At 42.1% G+C, this 17,503-nt stretch overlaps 1 protein-coding gene and 1 long non-coding RNA gene across 5 annotated transcripts in view; both read left to right on the top strand.

The window, feature by feature from the left end:
• Window positions 1-11,558: 11,558 nt before the first annotated feature.
• WDFY2 (WD repeat and FYVE domain containing 2) overlaps window positions 11,559-17,503 on the top strand; it is a 181,762-nt gene continuing 175,817 nt past the window's right edge. For 3 of the 4 annotated variants that reach the window (XM_023187322.1, XM_023187320.1, XM_031934949.1), the window contains exon 1: window positions 11,559-12,349. In XM_023187322.1, the coding sequence (XP_023043090.1) occupies window positions 12,213-12,349 (137 nt within the window). In that variant the 5' untranslated portion in view covers window positions 11,559-12,212. The remainder of the gene's footprint in view (window positions 12,350-17,503) is intronic. The other variant, XM_023187323.1, reaches the window with a different exon arrangement.
• LOC111523029 lies at window positions 12,360-14,486 on the top strand. Its single transcript, XR_002725418.1, has 2 exons — window positions 12,360-12,669; window positions 13,530-14,486. It is a non-coding gene; the product is annotated as an uncharacterized LOC111523029 (long non-coding RNA).

Below are 17,503 nucleotides of genomic sequence, written 5' to 3'. Positions count from 1 at the left end.
GATGCATTCATTGCCCTGGGTAAGAGAAAAAAAAAACCTCTTGGGAAACAACAACAAATACCAAAATATTGATTTGCAGGAAACTGTGATGATTAATAAGGAAATTGAACCTATAGATCTTTCTGGTGTTCTTTGCCTTTTAAATATTTCTGTTAGGGGAGAAAAAAACAAGGATATTCTGACTCTTCCTTGGAGGTTCTGAATATAAGTAAAAGGTAAGTAGAGTGGTGAGAATAAAGGCAGTTTTTGTTTAATGACTTTCTTTTCTATCGGTCTGCTGTTAAACAAACAAACAAACAAAAATGCATCATTCCGGAAGGAGAGTGCTGTGAGGGTGAAGCTAAGTGACCTGCAGTAGGAAGACTGAATGACCCAAAGACTTTTTCTCAAGTATTTTAAACTAAGCAGCTCTTTTCAGATATTCTCAATACTACTCATCTCTAGCATGAAGAATTAGAAAAAAAAAAAAAAAAAAAAAAACTTCACAAAAGCCAAATCAGACAAAATTAGTGATGCTGATTGTTTTCTGTGCAATGGGAAGATATTTTAGTACTACCAAGTTTTCAAAATATATTGTAAACAGAACTTACTGTTAAACTTATTATTTTAGATTCAGTTATCTATTCAATAAGGTACAACCTATTTATCAAACCATATGAAATACTTATTTATGATCAATCACCAACTTATTTTATTCTATAAAATGATTAATAGTTTCTACTTCCTATTAACAAAAAATTAAATTACATGCTACTCCCAGACCAATCACTTTTTTTTTTTTGAGACAGAGTTTTGCTCTTGTTGCCCAGGCTGGAGTGCAATGGTGCCATCTTGGCTCACCACAACCTCTGCCTCCTGGGTTCAAGAGCCAATTACTTTTAGTGTATTTATTATTTGGTGAATATATTTATGTGTATATCTTTCCTTAAATATATAATAAATTTTTATTATGATTTCTAAACAAATTAATGGAATCATTTATGATTTTTATATTTGAGACTTATTTAATTATTCATAAAATTACAACACAAGAGTTCAACACACACACAATTGCTAAAAGAATATCATATCGCATCTTTTATTTTTCTTGTTTCCCAAACATTTATAACTTAAGCCACACATTATATTAAGTAATAAGAAAAGCATATTGGTTTACTATTTTAATAAATTATTAAAAATTGATAATTAATTATATATATCATGAAATCTTGACTATATTTAATAGTCCATCTTAAAAGATGCATTCTATTATATTTTTACAGTATTCTTCAAAATGATATTAATATTTTTTGGATGAAAAAAAGAAGTTGGAATTTTTATAACAGAAAATAAATCTGATTTACCTAGTTCGTTTGACAATAGCATTTTGGTAAGTAGGCTACACAGTGGACTTTTTCCATAAAAATCTGCAGCTCTAAAATTTGGAGGAAAATATATAAGAATGTGATGCCACCAGGTGTGGTGGCTCACACCTGCAGTCCCAGCACTTAGAGAGACCAAGGCAGTAGTATCACTTGAGCCCACGAGCTCAGGACTAACCTGAGAATGAGACCCTATCTCTACAAAAAATTTTAAAAGTTAGTGGGGCATGATAGTGTGTGCCAGTTGGCCTAGCTACTTGGGAGGCTGAGGTGGGAAGATCGCTTTAACCAAGGAGTTTGAAGCTACAATAAACTATGATTGTGCCACTGCACTTCAGTCTGGGTGACAGAGTGAGAATCTATCTCAAAAAAGAAAACAAAATTATTTTTATTGCTGAATAATATCACACTGTATGGATATATCACTTTTTTTTTTTTTTTTTTTTTTTTAGATACAGTCTTGCTCTTGTTGCCCAGGCTGGAGTGCAATGGCACAATCTCAGCTCACTGCAACCTCCACCTCCAGGAGTTCAAGAGATTCTCCTGCCTCAGCCTCCTGAGTAGCTGGGATTACAGGCACCCACCACCACACCTAGCTAATTTTTATATTTTTAGTAGAGACAGGGTTTTGCCATGTTGGCCAGGCGGATCTCAAACTCCTGACCTCGTGATCCACCCGCCTCAGCCTCTCAAAGTGCTGGGATTACAGGTGTGAGCCACCATGCCCGGCCGGATATACCACATTTTATCCATGTATCAGTTGATGGACATTTGGGTTATTTCCACTTTTTGGTTATTACGAATAATGCTGCTTTGGACATTTACGTTCAGGCTTTTATATGAACCTAAGTTTTTACTTCTCTTGGGTATATAGCTAGAAGTAGAATTGCTGGGTCATATGGTAACACTATGTTTAACATTTTGAAGAATTGCCAGACTGTTTTCCAAAGAGGCAGTACCATTTTACATTCCTACCAGCAGTGAAAGAAAGAGATTTCACCATATCCTTTCCAACATTTGTTGTTATGTATCTTTTTTATTATAGTCATTCTAGTAGTTGTAAAGTGCTATCTCATTGGTTTTGACTTGCATTTCCTTGATGGCTAATGATATTGAGCATCTTTTCACGTGCTTATTGGCCATTTGTATATCTCCTCTGGAGACATGTCTACTCAGATCCTTTGCCCATTTAAAAACGGGGCTGTCTTTTTATTATTGAGTTGTAAGAGTTCTTTAGATATTCTAGATACAAGAAGCTCATCAGATATATGATTTGCAAAAATTATCTCCCAACTGTGTGATTTTTGACATTTAACTCAAAAAGAGTTCAAAGAACTGAGTGGTGGCCAGGTGCAGTGGCTCACACCTATAACCCCAGCACTTTGTGAGGCCAAGGTGGGTGGATCACCTGAGGTCAGGAATTCGAGACCAGCCTGGCCAACATAGTGAAACCCCGTCTCTACTAAAAATACAAAATTAGCTCGGTGTGGTGGCACGTGCCTGTAATCCCGTCTACTTGGGAGGCTGAGGCAGGAGAATTGCTTGAATCTGGGAGCCAGAGGTTGCAGTGGGCCAAGATCGGGCCATTGCACTCCACCCTGGGCAACAAGAGTGAAACTCTGTATTAAAAAAAAAAAAAAGACCTGAGTGGCATTGCTACACCAAAACTCTCTCCATTCCCTCCATTTATATAAATGAGGTTGCTCAGTCCTTACATTTACAAAATAAAATGTGGGAATAGAATTGATCCTGAATCCTGCTTAATTCTAACAATAAATTATTATTTACTTTTGAATACAGGGAAATATAAAAACCCAGTCTTGTTCATCTCCAATAAAAATTTTTATTAAAAATTTACTTTTGGCCAGGCATAGTGGCTAATGCCTATAATTCCAGCACTTTGGGAGGTTGAGGTGGGTGGATTACCTGAAGTCAGGAGTTCGAGACTAGCCTGGCCAACATGGTGAAACACTGTCTCTACTAAAAAATACCAAAAAATCTGCCAGGTGCCACCGGTGGTGGGTGCCCTTAGCCCTAGCTACTCAAGAGGCTGAGGCAGGAGAATCGATTGGACCAGGGAGGCAGAGGTTGCAATGAGCCGAGATCGCACCACTGCACTTCAGCCAGACTCTGTACCTGAAAAAAAAAGAAAAAAGAAAAAAAAAAGAAAATTTACTTTTTTGTTTAATAGTTTTACATAAAACTGTAATATATTTTGGTTGTTTTAACTATTGTGAACTAACCATTGTAATGATTAGTTAATCTAGAAGAAACTTTGAAAAATTAGAGCTTATGGCCTTAGTATATTAAACAAATTATAGAATTTTAATTTATATATACATATTCACACGTATATATTTTCTTTCAGATAGTATTACAAGGGGAATCAATAACAGATTCTCAAATGTAAAAATCTTTATAATAAATGTTAATATTTACAAGGTGCTAGAATTCAGACTCAAACATTTAAAATTATACTTAATTTCTGCAAGGGGTTAGCATTTTTTCAAAATTATTTAAAGTGGTATATAAACAAAGAAATTTGAAAATCATTTTTCTAGAAGTCTACTTCTTTCTGTCCTTGATCCTCATCAGAATGCCCTTTCTTGTGTGGTGACGAGTGGGACTAAGTAGTCCTATATTTTCCCAGAGCAGGCAGGAATTCTCAGGTTGGATTTCTGATAGTTGTGTGCCTTCTGAAATTGCTTGTAAAATTTAGTTTGTACATGAGTACATGCCTCCTCCTCTAGCAGATATATGATGTTGATCTGATGTTTTATAAGGTCTGTGACCTAAAAGGTTAAGAACTACTAGGGTAGTCTTCCTCTATCAGGAAGGCCAGAAGCTCTAATTTTTCAAAGTTTCTCCTATCTGTCTATTAGGACACCTCATTTATTTCATGCTATGCTTTTCTCTCAGATACAAATTACTAACCTGTTGCCTTTACCATACTGATATTTTCCTATGCCTGTTGGACATACCTGCAGTTGTGTATTTTTTCCTAAAGTCAGCCCCATCCCACAAATTAGGGCAAATTCCAGATTCCAGTGTTTCCATTATGCTTTAATGGAATAGAGTTAAACAAATCTGAACCCGCCTATGGCTAGTCATTCATTCAACAAATATTTAAAACATGCCTCCTAACATGCCAGGTGCTACTCTAGGGGCTAGGAATACAATGGTGCACAGACTGTCAAGATCCTTTCTTTCTCGGTGCTTCTCTTCTAGAGAAGGGAGACTAACGAATACATAAGAAACAAACAAGATGATTTTGGGCAGAGGTAAGTACTGTGAAGAAAATAAAACAGAGTGATATGACAGTGAGTGTTATGAAGAGGTGGAATACTTCAGAGGTGGTAGGTAAGACTCTTTTTTTTCTTGAGATGGTGTCTCACTCACTCTATCACCCACGCTAGAGTGCAGTGGTGTAATCTTGGCTCACTGCAACCTCTATCGCCTGGGTTCAAGTGATTCTTATGCCTCAGCCTCTCAATAGCTGAGACTACAGGCGCATGCCACCATGCCCAGCTAATTTTTGTGTTTTTAGTAGAGACAGGGTTTCGCCATATTGGCCAGGCTGGTCTCAATCTCTTGACCTCATGATCTACCCGCCTTGGCCTCCCAAAGTGCTGGGATTACAGGCATGAGCCAATGCACCCGACTAGGTAAGACTCTTTTAGGAGCTAACTTTGGAGCTGAAGCCTGAAGGGTGAGAAGAAAATAACTAGGAGGTACACATAGCTGGTGCAAAGACCACCAGTAGGAAGGAAGTTTGTGTTTCTGTGGACTTTCTAGGCCATTACTGAGCAGGAGGAGAGGTGAGGTTGGTGAGGCATTTTATCCCAAGTGTAATGATAAGCACTGATGAATTGAAAGCACTGGAGGAATATAATATGGTTTATATTTTAAAACAAAAAACCCTCTGGCTACTATGATAAAAATGGATTGTGTGGGGTTGATGAGAAGAGTTCAAGAGAAGAAGCAGAGAAACCAGTTGGCTGCTGTGCTAGGGGCCAGAGATTATGGCAACTTGGACCGAGGTAGAGACAGCATAAAGTGGGACAAGTCAAGATATACTTCGGAGGTGGAGCTGACAGGACTTGTTAATGGTTTGGATATGAGTAATGAGAAAAACAAGAGAATCAAGAATGACTCCTAGGAACTTACTTTTGAAGGATTGGGTGACAGATGCAGTAGATTTAAAGATACAGTTTGGGAACATTTAAAACATCTATTAAACAGTAAGTGACAAAGTGAAGAAGTCATTAGATATATTATTCTGGAATTCAGGAGTGAGGTCAGAGCTGGAGATGAGAATTTGGGAGTAAGATACTTAAAACCACGGTTGGCTGAATAATGATTCCCCAAATATGTCTACGGTCCAATCCTTGGAACTTACAAATACAGCAAAAGGGACTTTGCAAATGTGATTAAGTTAAGGATCTTGAGATGAGGAGATTATCCTGGAGAGCTGGGCAGGTCCCATGTAGTCACAACAGTCCTTATAAGAGGGAGGACTGGCCAGGTGCTGTGACTCATGCCTGTAATCCTAGCATTTTGAGAGGCCGAGGCAGGTGGATCACAAGATCAAGAGTTAAAGACCAGCCTGGCCAATATGGTGAAATCCCATCTCTACTAAAAATACAAAAATTAGCCAGGCATGGTGGCGCAGGCTTGTAGTCTCAGGAGGCTGACACAGGAGAATCACTTGAACCCAAGAGGCAGGGGTTGCAGTGAGCCGAGGTTGCGCCACTGCACTCCAGCTTGGGCAACAGAGTGAGACTTCATCTCAAAAACAAAAACAAAAACAAAAAAAAAAAAGAGAGAGGACAGAGAAGTTAGAATTGGAGAAGGTGATGTGGTAACAAAAGCAGAGACTGGAGTGACACAATTTAAAGAAGGAGGAAGGGGTTACAAACTAAAGAATACAGATGGCCACTAGAACTGAAAAAGGCAAGAAAATGGGTTTTCCCTTAGTGCCTCTAAGGAATTAGCCTTGTTGAAACCCTTGACTTTGGCCCAGAAAGACCCCTTTTGGACTTTTGACCCCCAGAAATATGAGAGATAAATTTGTGTTGTTTTAAGCCACTAACTCTGTGGCAATTTGTTACAGCAGCAATAGGAAACAAATAGAGCCATTAAAATTAGATAAGATCACCTAGAAAGAGTGTGGATAAAGAACAGAAGAGGACTGAAGACTGAGTCCTAGAGCACTGCAGAACTGAAGAGTGAAACCCAGGAGGATAAGCCAGTGAGGAGTACCAACGTCCTAGGAGGAAAACTAAGAAAGTGTGAAGCCATGAAAACCAAAGGAAGAGTATCAAGGCAGGAAGAGTGGTCAATTGTGCTGAATGCTTCTGAGAAGCAGATTAAGATAAGGCAGAAGAAATGGCCATTGCATTTGGCAAGACAGAGGTTGTTTGATCTTGCCAAGAGAAGTTCTAATGGTGTGTAGATTTAGGAAGGTTCTTAAGATAGTTGAAGAGAGAATGGGAAATGAGGATGTGGAAATTCTAAATTCAAACAAACTGACTAGTTTTCTGAGAAGAAGAATGAAGAAATGGAGGAGAATGTGCAGCTAGAAGAGTTTTGTGGGTGTTTTTTTTTTTTTTTTAACCAGGGGGTCTCACTCTGTTGCCCAGGCTGGAGGGCAGTGGCACGATCTTGGCTCACTGCAACCTCTGCCTCCAGGGTTCAAGCAATCTTCCCACCTCAACCTCCTGAGTAGCTAGGCCCACAGTTGCATGCCACCACACCCTGCTAACTTTTGTATTTTTTGAAAACGGTTTCTTCATGTTGCCCAGGCTGGTCTCGAACGTCTGGGCTCAAGTGATCCACCCGCTTCAGCCTCCCAATGTGCTGGTATTACAGGCATGAGTTACCACACCTGGCCTGTGTTTATTTAAAAAATCGGAGACAGAGTAGTGCATGTTTATACTCCACTGGGAAAGATCCAATGGAGAAGGAAAAAGTGGCGCAACATAGAGAGTGAATAACTGCAGGAATCTTCAATGAGGAAAGAGAGGTTTACTCAGGTTGGCCTCAAATGGGAGCAGACTCTTTTTCCATTGTTACAGAAGAAAGGCAGAGAGTATGGAAGAATATGGGTACAGATTGCAGGCAGGTTGATAGATCTGATGACATGAAGATGAGATAGCTTCTGATTGCTTCTTCCTCCTTTCCCCCTCCCCTCCCCTCCCCTTCCCTCCCCTCCCCTCCCTTCCCTTCCCTTCCTTTTTTCTGAGACGGAGTCTTGCTCTGTCACCCAGGCTGGAGTACAGTGGTGTGATCTCGGTTCACTGCAACCTCTGCCTCCTGGGTTCAAGCAATTCTCCTGCCTCAGCCTCCCAAGTAGCTGGGATTACAGGCATGTACCATCACACCCAGCCAATTTTTGTATTTTTAGTCGAGACGAGGTTTCACCATGTTGGCCAGGCTGGTCTCAAACTCCTAACCTCAAGTGATCTGCCTGCCTCGGCCTCCCAAAGTGCTGGGATTACAGGCATGAGCCACCGCGCCTGGCCAACTTTCTAATTAAAGAGAGATAAGAGAATTACCGGAGACCTAGAGTTGTGAGTCTAGAGTGAGACCAATCAGAATGTTTGTGCAATTTTCTCCTGCCAAATTCAAAGCAGATATGAAGCAAGTGAAAAGTTGGATTGGTCAGGATTGGGGTTTTGCCTGCCAAGTATGCAAGAGATGCAAGGATGCTATGGGTGTTTGCAAGAGACTGCTAGGATAATGGGCAATGGGAATTAAGTAGTGAAAGGAGGGAAGTGAGAACATGAAGGGGATAATGGATAATAATAATATAATGGCAAACCCTACAGGGGGTTACTGGGTGGCAGGCACTGGTTTTAGCTTATTACATATAATAACATGTAATCTTATGACTACATTGGACAGTGAAAAAGTGCAATGGTCAGTGAATCAGAAGTCTCCTAGGAAGCCAAAGAATCAATGGGGTGGGAATATTTGAATAAATGAACCTGGAAGCAAAGGAGACAGACAGACTTGGGTGTATGTAACCGCTGTCATCTGTTATAACTGTGTGACTGCAAGAAAGGCACTTTGCCTCTCTGACTTTCTATGGCATAAGCCAACAATAACCTAGGCCTTTCAGTTTTTGGCCAGTTGTGTTTTTGTTACCTGCAACCAAGTGTTCTGACAATTATAATACAATTGTAATTACACAATTATGAGGATAGAGTGCTGGAGTATGTGGCTCACAGTGAATTTCTACAGTCACTAGCTCTCTTCCTTTTCCCCTCACAGCGATGACCTCCAAGAGCAGCAAATGTCTCTTGTATTATTACAGGAGCTTGAACTTGTGCTGGTCACAGCAGAGACGTGCTCTGAGAACACAATAGTTCTCCATCACATAAAGGTTAAAACTCAAGTTCCTAAACAAGGAGCTTGTCCACACCTGTCCATATTTCCAGTCCAATATCTTGACTTTCCTCCCTCCTCAAACTTTGCCCTCCAGCTACTAGAGGTTCCCAGAAGAGACGACGCAATTCTCCCAACTTCTCACCTCTTGCACATGCTGTTTCCTCTGTCTGGATTTACTAGTTCCAAACTCAAGATGAGCTGTTTCTGCTCCAGAAAACTTTCCCTTATTTAACAGCCAGACACAGGTGAGGGTCTCCAGTTCTCACTGAACTTCATAGCACTTCCATTGTAGCAGCTGCCACATTGATAGTAATTGATAGTTTGAGTACCCATCCCACCTAAGGATGATGTGACAGGTGCCCAGGGTGCATCCCTTCCAAGAAAAAGATGCATCAGGCCATGGTCCATACTCAGCTCCTCTGATGTCTTCACCTTCACCTCTCTCTTCATAAGCCTTTCACTTCCCTAACAAGCATGCGAGGACTGCCCCCACTTTACTCACCCCTCTCCCAAATATTCTTTGAGCTCATGTAACCAGACTACATCTGCTCACCCTTCAAGACTCCTGTATGCAGCTTTTCCTGCCCAACCCTCTCCACTGCAGGTCCTGTTAGGTATCTTCCTGAGTCCCCTATTATAACTCTTGCCATCATCACTTCCCTGTCATGACCCGTTCTCTTATGTCTCTAATGATCTGTGAGATTCTTGAGAATTGAGAGGTTTGCATTCAAATCTGTGTTCTCCCTGCCTATCACTAGTAGTTATTAAATATTTCTTGAGTGAATGACAAGATAGAGATTCTGGCTCTTTGGAATTGAGGGTCAGACTCAGGGTTATGGTGATGCTATTCAGGTTCTAATTCCCATAAAGCCTGGGGTGGGAGCAGCAGGTGCCACCACCTTTGTAACTTTAAGGGGATAGGGGAAGGTATCTGGGTCATAACTGTAATTGCCACCAGAACCACCCGATGTAGGTGTTATGCCCTATTTAAATAGACGTGGAACCTGAAACTCAGAGAAGTGAAATGCCCGCAGTAGGTCCTACAGCTGGAAAATACCTCAAGCCTATTTCAAGGTTCTTACAGAATTTCTGCAAAACAGAAAGTGGTAAAGAGATGCCCTGTGGGCTTTGAGACAGGTTCTTTGCACCTGTTCTCTTATGTCTCTAGTGACCTGTGAGATCCTTGAGCTGTCAAACACCTACCTTAGAAATGCATTTCCACAAGGCCTGTCCCTTTCTTTTCCTAGCTACGGCATTATTTCTCTCTCACTTCCAGAGCCCTGCAACTCAATCACACCACATAGACCATGACTACTCTTTAGCTAACTTAATTCTGGGATTGCTCAGTGGAGGTTATCACATAATGACTATTGATGAAAAGAGTTAAACTTTGTAAAATATTTTAAGAGATTTATTCTGAGCCAAATATGAGTGACCACGGCCCGTGACACAGCCTTTAGGAGGTCCTGAGAACATGTGCCCAAGGTGGTCGGGGTACAGCTTAGTTTTATATATTTTAAGAACGCATGAAACATCAATCAAATACATTTAAGAAATACATTGGTTTGGTTCAGAAAAGCGGGACAACTTAATGCGGGGGCTTCAAGGCTATAGGTACATTTAAACATCTTTTGGTCGACAATTGGTTGAGTTTATCTGAAAACCTGGGATCAATGGAAAGGAATGTTCAGGTTAAGGTAAAGGATTGTGGACCAAGTTTTATTTGCAGAGGAATCTTTTAGATAGCAGCGTTTAGAGAGAGCAGGTTGTAAAATGTTCCTTACCAGATCTAAAAGGGTGCCTGGTTCTTAGTTGGTTATCTCCCGGGTGTGGGAAGGAAGGAAAACAAAGGGGAAAGGGGATATAGAATGTGAATTTTTCCCACAAGAGACTTTGCAGGGCAATTTTAAGGTAAGGCAATGAAATATCATTTGGGGTAAAACATTTTGATTTTCTTCGTTGTTATGCCAGAGTCAGATTGGAAAGTAAGTCATGATATACACGGTCAAAACCCATCTGATGAGAATTTATGGTTTTTGTAGGCCATGACTCTCCAGACCCCTTAGACAGGAATTTGGACAAGACAAAAAATCGGAGCTTAGTCTTCACGATCAACCCCACATGCCAGGCCTTGTGGTAGGCACCTAACATTCATTCAGTAACTACAGTAACTCTGTCCATTGTGTTCGGAGCAAGCTAAAAAGGCTGGATTGCTGGGGAAATGGAAAGAAGCCAGCACTAGGGGACTGGGTTCAAGTCCGGAAGGAAGGAGAGGTTGTTTAGCCCTAACTTTACACTAAAGTAACCTTGGCTGAGTAATTTAGCCATCTAAGAAAACGAGGGGATAGACACCACAGATGATCTCTGAGCTCCCTTGAAGATGTCTGTATTAAAGATTCTCTCCTTTCCATGTCCCTTCCGTGCCACTATTCCGAGCATCAGCCTGATCCTAGGAGTGGTGACGTCCTGCTCAGCCGGGGGCTGCTCCTCAGTTCCCATAGAGGCAAGTCCGGGTCCTGACTTGGCCAATGGCCCTGGAGGCCGCTGAGCTCCCCAGGCCCACAGCGCAGAGAAGTGGGCGACAGGTCATTCCAGGACAAGGGGGCGGAGGCTCCAAGAAACTACGACTCCCAGGAGGCCACTGGGTGCCATCCGGCAGCTTGGGCCTGGTGCGTGTTGGGAGCCGCAAGCGGCCTCCCGCCGCGTTTCATTGTTAAGACCGCTAGGCCAGGTACCCCACGCGCATGCCCAGTCACGTCCCAACTAACTGGGCTTCTTTCCTTCCTGCAGGCCTCTTCTCTTTCCGGTCTTGCTAAGGCGCTCCTTTCCCCGCCCCACCTCCGCCCTCTTTTCAGGGAATTTCGAAGGGGCGTGGCCTCCGGCAAGCGCGTCCCCAGGGGTGTGTATACGCTCGTTCACGGGAGGTTAAAGAGGGAGGGGACTAAACCTTGGGTGTTGGAGGCAGAGAGAAGACCGCGGGGAACGGAAAGCGCATGCGTCCTAGTGGTGCTGCAGCGCCCGGGGAGTCGCGGTGGGGGGGGGAAATGGGCGAGGGGGACTGACGCACGCGCATTGGGACACCAGAGCCCCGCCTCCTGCTCCAGGTTTCCCCTCCTCCTTCACCACCCTCCCGGAAGTGGATCCGCCCTCGCGCCCACCAGTGGCCACCCCCCCACCTCGCGGCAGGCCCCGCCCACAAGTCTCCGCCCCTCCGGCTCTCCGCCCCCTCCCCTGGTAGTGGCGCCGGCTTGCATCCCGGTCGTGGCGGTTTTGGTGCCTGAAGCAGGGAGCGCGGAGTCGTTCCCGAGAGAGGCGGCCAGGCTATGCTCGCCGGTTTCCGGCGTTCCGCTCCGGCCAGCCAGAGTCTCTGTCTCAACCTGTGTCCGTGCCCCAGCAGTCTCCTCAGCCCGGCCCCGCGGCGCGGTTGGCGGCGGCGTCCCAGGCGCGCCCCCTCCTCCGATGGCGGCGGAGATCCAGCCCAAGCCTCTGACCCGCAAGCCGATCCTGCTGCAGCGGATGGAAGGGTCCCAGGAAGTGGTGAATATGGCCGTGATCGTGCCCAAAGAGGACGGCGTCATCAGCGTCTCGGAGGACAGGTATGGACTGCTGCCCTTCTGCCGCGAGGAGGGGCGGGACGGGCCGACGGTCCCCGAGCCCGCATCAGGGGCTGTGCCTCCGCGTCGGCGGGAGTGTAGACTTGCTCCCCCAAGTTTTACTGTAATGCGCCTCTTGGCGGTGCCGGTGTCCAGCTGCGCGCAGCCTCCGCTGCGTGGCTCCGGGAGCTGGGACGGCGGCGTGCGCTCCGGCTTCACCCCTGCGGGAGCCGGGTGGCCCTCGGGGTAACGGTGCGCCGGCGGGACTTTGGTCCATCCCTGAGGACAGGAGGGAAAGAGGGAGAAGCCGCCCGGCCCTGCAGGTGTGTGCTTGGGAGACGATGCCCTGAGCCTCCTCTGCAAGATAACCAAGGGGTTTGGGGTACTCTCTGCTACAGCTCCCAGGGTTTCAAACGGAGAAAGCAAATGCCACTCCCTTCTCCCAGACATTCCCACCGAATCCAGATAGCCCAGACATCTTAGGCTGAATTCAATGAATATTCTAAGTTGTACCAAAAGTAAGTTTAGGCTTCTGCGTGGTGCCTTCTCTCCTTTCCCCTCCTTATCTCTTGGAACTCAAGGAGAAGCACGTAGAACTTGTAACGGATCACTGCTTGCAAATAGCTCTTAAGTTCCTTCCCTTTGCCTGTTTCCTTTATTTTTACTTAATTTTGCTTAATTTGCAGAAGTGGAACTAGTTGTTCTGCCTTCACATATTCTCCCAATTTTGCGTTTTCCCTTTAACTGAGTGTCCTTTAATAATTGCAGAAATAAAGCTGATGAAGCTAATTTCTGGAGGAATGTTGCTTGAAGATAGTGTTATGATAATTTATCTGGAATTATTTCTTTGCTAAAATCCATATAAGCATTCTTAAAAAAGAACACTGTAGAGGTACATAACACAGGGGTTTTACAGTAAGTAGGTTTTCTTAATATAAGTTCAAATCATGCAGAGGTAAAGTGTTCTTTCTTGGTGACTCTCAAAATTGAGAGGCTAAGCAACAAAGTGCTCATTGCTGTCTTTATAGTTGTTTCAGCACTTTGCATAGTGTGTGGCCTCAAAAATTGAGCTTGATAGGTTTGTTCATGTCTTACTCAGTGTAATTAGGATAAGTATATTAATGACATGTTCTTGTGTACATCATGCTGGATACAAATGGCGCCTGATTAATTTCCAATGCAGATCCAATGGAAAACATTGTAAACATACACCAGCAAGCATTCTGCAATGAACAGAAGAAATTCATGACTGAAATGGAGTACATGGATATAGGACCCTTTTGAAATTCACAGAGAAGCCTTACGAGAAAGTTTGATTTTTTTCCATAAAGGCAAAATTTTATTAAAAAGACTGCTTCTGGACCTAGAAATTCTTTGTCACAGTATTGTTTTTATGGGATATATTCCATAAAATATATTGAAGGAATATATTGGTAGATGTCACTTTCCCAGTCTGTAACTACTGGAGATGGAACTGATCAATTTCTAACTGCTGTGGAAAATTCATATGCAAGTTCATGGAATCAAGAAAAGGAGAAAGGTAGTTAAACCTAAGCTCCTTTAATATTTTATTTATTTACGTTTTTAAGACTAGTCAAGTATGGTAGTGAGAAAGGGAGAAGAGTAGAACAAGGAGTTCAATCTGTAACTGACTGTGAACAATTGAGATAATAAAACTACCTTCAGACCAACCTAAGCTCCTTTAATATTAAGGTGTTATTATAGTATTGATACTTCTGATTCCCATTTCACCACATTTACCTTGAAGGAAACAGCTTTACTGGGGTATATTTTCAAGTGTTTGGAGACGCTGAAGTAGTGTATATGAATGAAACTGAAGAATAAATTTAATTTTATTATAGGATGAAAGAAATGCAATGTTTAGCTATATCTTAGCCTAATTTTCACTTTCCTAGTTTGCAGTGTAAATAACAGAAATTATTTTGTCATGGAGTTACTGTTAAATAAGGTTTAGCAATAAGTCTGGAATTATTATTAATATACATTTTTTGTTATTCAAGTTGACAAGTCTGCTTCTTTGGGTCATGTACTCAAACATGAACATGACTTTGTTATTTAGAGCTCAGTTTTGGTTATGGTTTTCATTAGAAGAATTGATCTATCTTCTTGCTTTCCAAAATTCAATGTTAATGTCACTTGATATAATGCTAAATATATGAAAATGGAATATTGATTTTCATCACAACCTACAAAGCCATTACCATTCACTGCTTTGGCTAGAAACTAGTAATCTCCATTCCTGAACTCTAAGGTTAAAGCCGCAAGTAATGTCCCATACCTGAATGGCAGTGTTCCATAAATTCTTATGAAACCCTGGTTTATCTTTTTGACCTTTGACCTTTATGTGTGCCTTTGAAAACACATAACATTTTCCATTTTAAACAGTGTTATACAGTATATGCTTCATGTCCGTTTTGTTTTCTTGTCTGTGAGTTCCCTAAGGAGCTTTGTGTGTCTTATTCATTGTATCATCATTAGGGCCTGACATGGTACCTGGCATGCAATAAGTCCTTAATACACTTCTGTTGCATCAGTGACTGATGTGTTTTGTTGCAGTTCCAGAAAGCACAGCATCTTAACTATTGTAGGCTTTTAGTTGATATTTGTTGAATTAATTATATGATGACCTATGAAACCCTTACGTGGACAAATATACACTTGTAGGAAAAGTACTGGACGAGGTGGACTCTAAAGTGCTTCGAAACGCCGAAAGTCCATGAATTGCTTCATTTATTCTGTGAACAAACATTTGAGTACTTACTGTGTTCCAGTCACATGCGTACATGGTAATGATGAAAATGATAAGATCCTTTCAAGATGCTCACAATTTAGTGGAGGAATTTTAGAAGGACATTGCTTAATAAAAACAAAACTACTACTTCCGAGATTTAGTATTGGAAAGAGAATTTGCAGATGGAGAAGAATGGCTGAATTCCATGTTGTCCCCTAAATTTTACCTCCCTTTGGGGGATTCTTTCACTCAAACTGCCCTCAATAGTGGCCTGATAATACTCATGTCTTCAAGCCCAAGAGTGGATAAAAACTCTTGCCTTCAAGTTCCTTTTACCTGAGTTCAAACAGCCTTGAACTTTACTCAGTATCAATGGAGGAAATATAAAGGAATAGAAGAAATATAAATACAATCTGATTTACAAATACAGATTTCTGGTGCTACCATAGTACAGAGCCTGTTTCAGGAACTCTCCACCCTTGTCTGAATCTATCTTTGCCTTAGTTGTAGTTGGGTTATATACCCAAAGGGCATACCAAACTTTGACACTTTGGATACCTCATTTCCCCGCTTCTTTTTGGACTGTCTTTTCTGAGTGAATGCCATTTTAGCATTCCCTGCCTAGGAGCTTCCTTTCAGATATCTCCACTCTGTTTTGGTCAAGACTTATGTTTAGTCTACAGCTTAGCAGGGGCTCCTTTGTTTAGTGGCAGCCTTTTCAAGTGATGAAATCCAGGAGGGACCTCTCTCCTGGTGGGACCCAGTCCCATGCAGATCTTTGTATCTTCGTAAGTTCTTTATAAGCATATCAACACAAGTCAGTAATCTTAGCATTCATACAGAGATTTTCAGTAACTAGGTAGTTTCTATTAGGCAATTATAGGAAATCATTTCCTCCCTAGGAGTTAACAACAGGTACAAACATTGTCCTCTGGGGTTGCCAGTGAACCTCCTGCTTGTGGTTAGAGAACACCAACAATCTCTTCTACAGATGGGTCTTGCAGGGTGAGTAGGAGTTCTTGTGAAAAAGCCTTTCCTGTGGAGGAAAGGGCATTTTAGATAGAGGAGGCAAGAAAACTCCCATTCATTAAGAAGCACTAGAATATCCTGATTAAGGGTAGACAACGGAGCCAATTGGCTTGAGTTCAGAACTCAGCACTCAGTGTCCTCACATTTTGAGGAATCTGGAAATTAGTGCCTGCAGGAAGAGTGACTCTGATGGCAAAAAGTACTGAACCCGTTGGGTGAAAGATTTCAGGGTTCTTTTTCTGGATAAAAAGGCCTGTGTTGGTGGTAGGGTGTGGAGAAGGAGGCTGTGGGAGAGAGAACTATAGAGAAGAAAGGTACTGGCGAGGGCGGTATGGGGAACTGCCTTTTTATATTATGACTTTATTCAGTACCAATTTATACAACATAGTTAGCTGTGTTCTCTCTAAGTCCTGAGGGCAGAGCACAAATAATTGTTAAGAGGGGGGTGAGATTTTTATCCCAATATAAAGAAATCTGACCCCCAATGCCTAGCACAAAGGAGATAGGCATTATATGTTCCTTGAATGAATTAAGCAATGACTGGTGATCACCTTTTTGAATTGAAATGGACCTGAGGATGTTGTGCGATTCTGTCAGCAAAGGTATTTAAGTTGAGCCTGAGAGAAGTTTAGCAGCTTGCTTTACGCTGGGGTGACCAACAATACAATATGGGATGGGAGTGGGAATGGGCTGGAACAAGGGGGTTGGATTTTTTTCTACTTCAAGGGCTTTTTTTTCCCAACTCTAAATTACTGTGATTCGAAGTGGCCATGACTACTTGACTATTTCCTGAAAAAAGAGTTAAAATTTTATTTCATCTTATGTATCCTCATAGTATTGGTTCATTTACCATGAATTCTTTTTATTATGAAATTGCACTATCTCAGTTCTCTGCTTCAACCATTAGTTTGACTGATAATTAGACCTTGGTGCAGTTCAGCAGATAGAGTTTTATGTACCATGTATTTTACAACATTTGCACAATTTTCATAAGAAATACAAATCAAAGTTTTACAGTGCCAAGCACAGTTCTGAAAGTTGAGGACTCTTCAGAGTGAGGGAGTGAGGGCTCTGAAGTCAGCAAAATTAGAACCCATCTAAACTAATTTTTGAGTGTGTGAAGTCTCTAATAGCATAAAATTAATACACTTTTCACTGCGCACTTGAGACTCGTCACTTGGTGGTAATAATTGTGGATTTCAAGGTCCCAAAGAGGGAACTTGTCCTGTATAATTGTGGAAAATTAGACCTTTACTCCGAATTCAAAACATGAAGCACTCTTCATGCTAGCAAATCTTTCTGGAAACAGGCTGCCTCTGTGTTTCTAAGGGTCAGAAACAGACTGACGTTTGAAGGAAAGATCACTATGGGAAAGC

This window comes from Piliocolobus tephrosceles, chromosome X (assembly GCF_002776525.5).
Source record: "Piliocolobus tephrosceles isolate RC106 chromosome X, ASM277652v3, whole genome shotgun sequence".
NCBI lineage: Eukaryota > Metazoa > Chordata > Mammalia > Primates > Cercopithecidae > Piliocolobus > Piliocolobus tephrosceles.
This window is presented reverse-complemented; position numbering and strand designations above follow the sequence as displayed.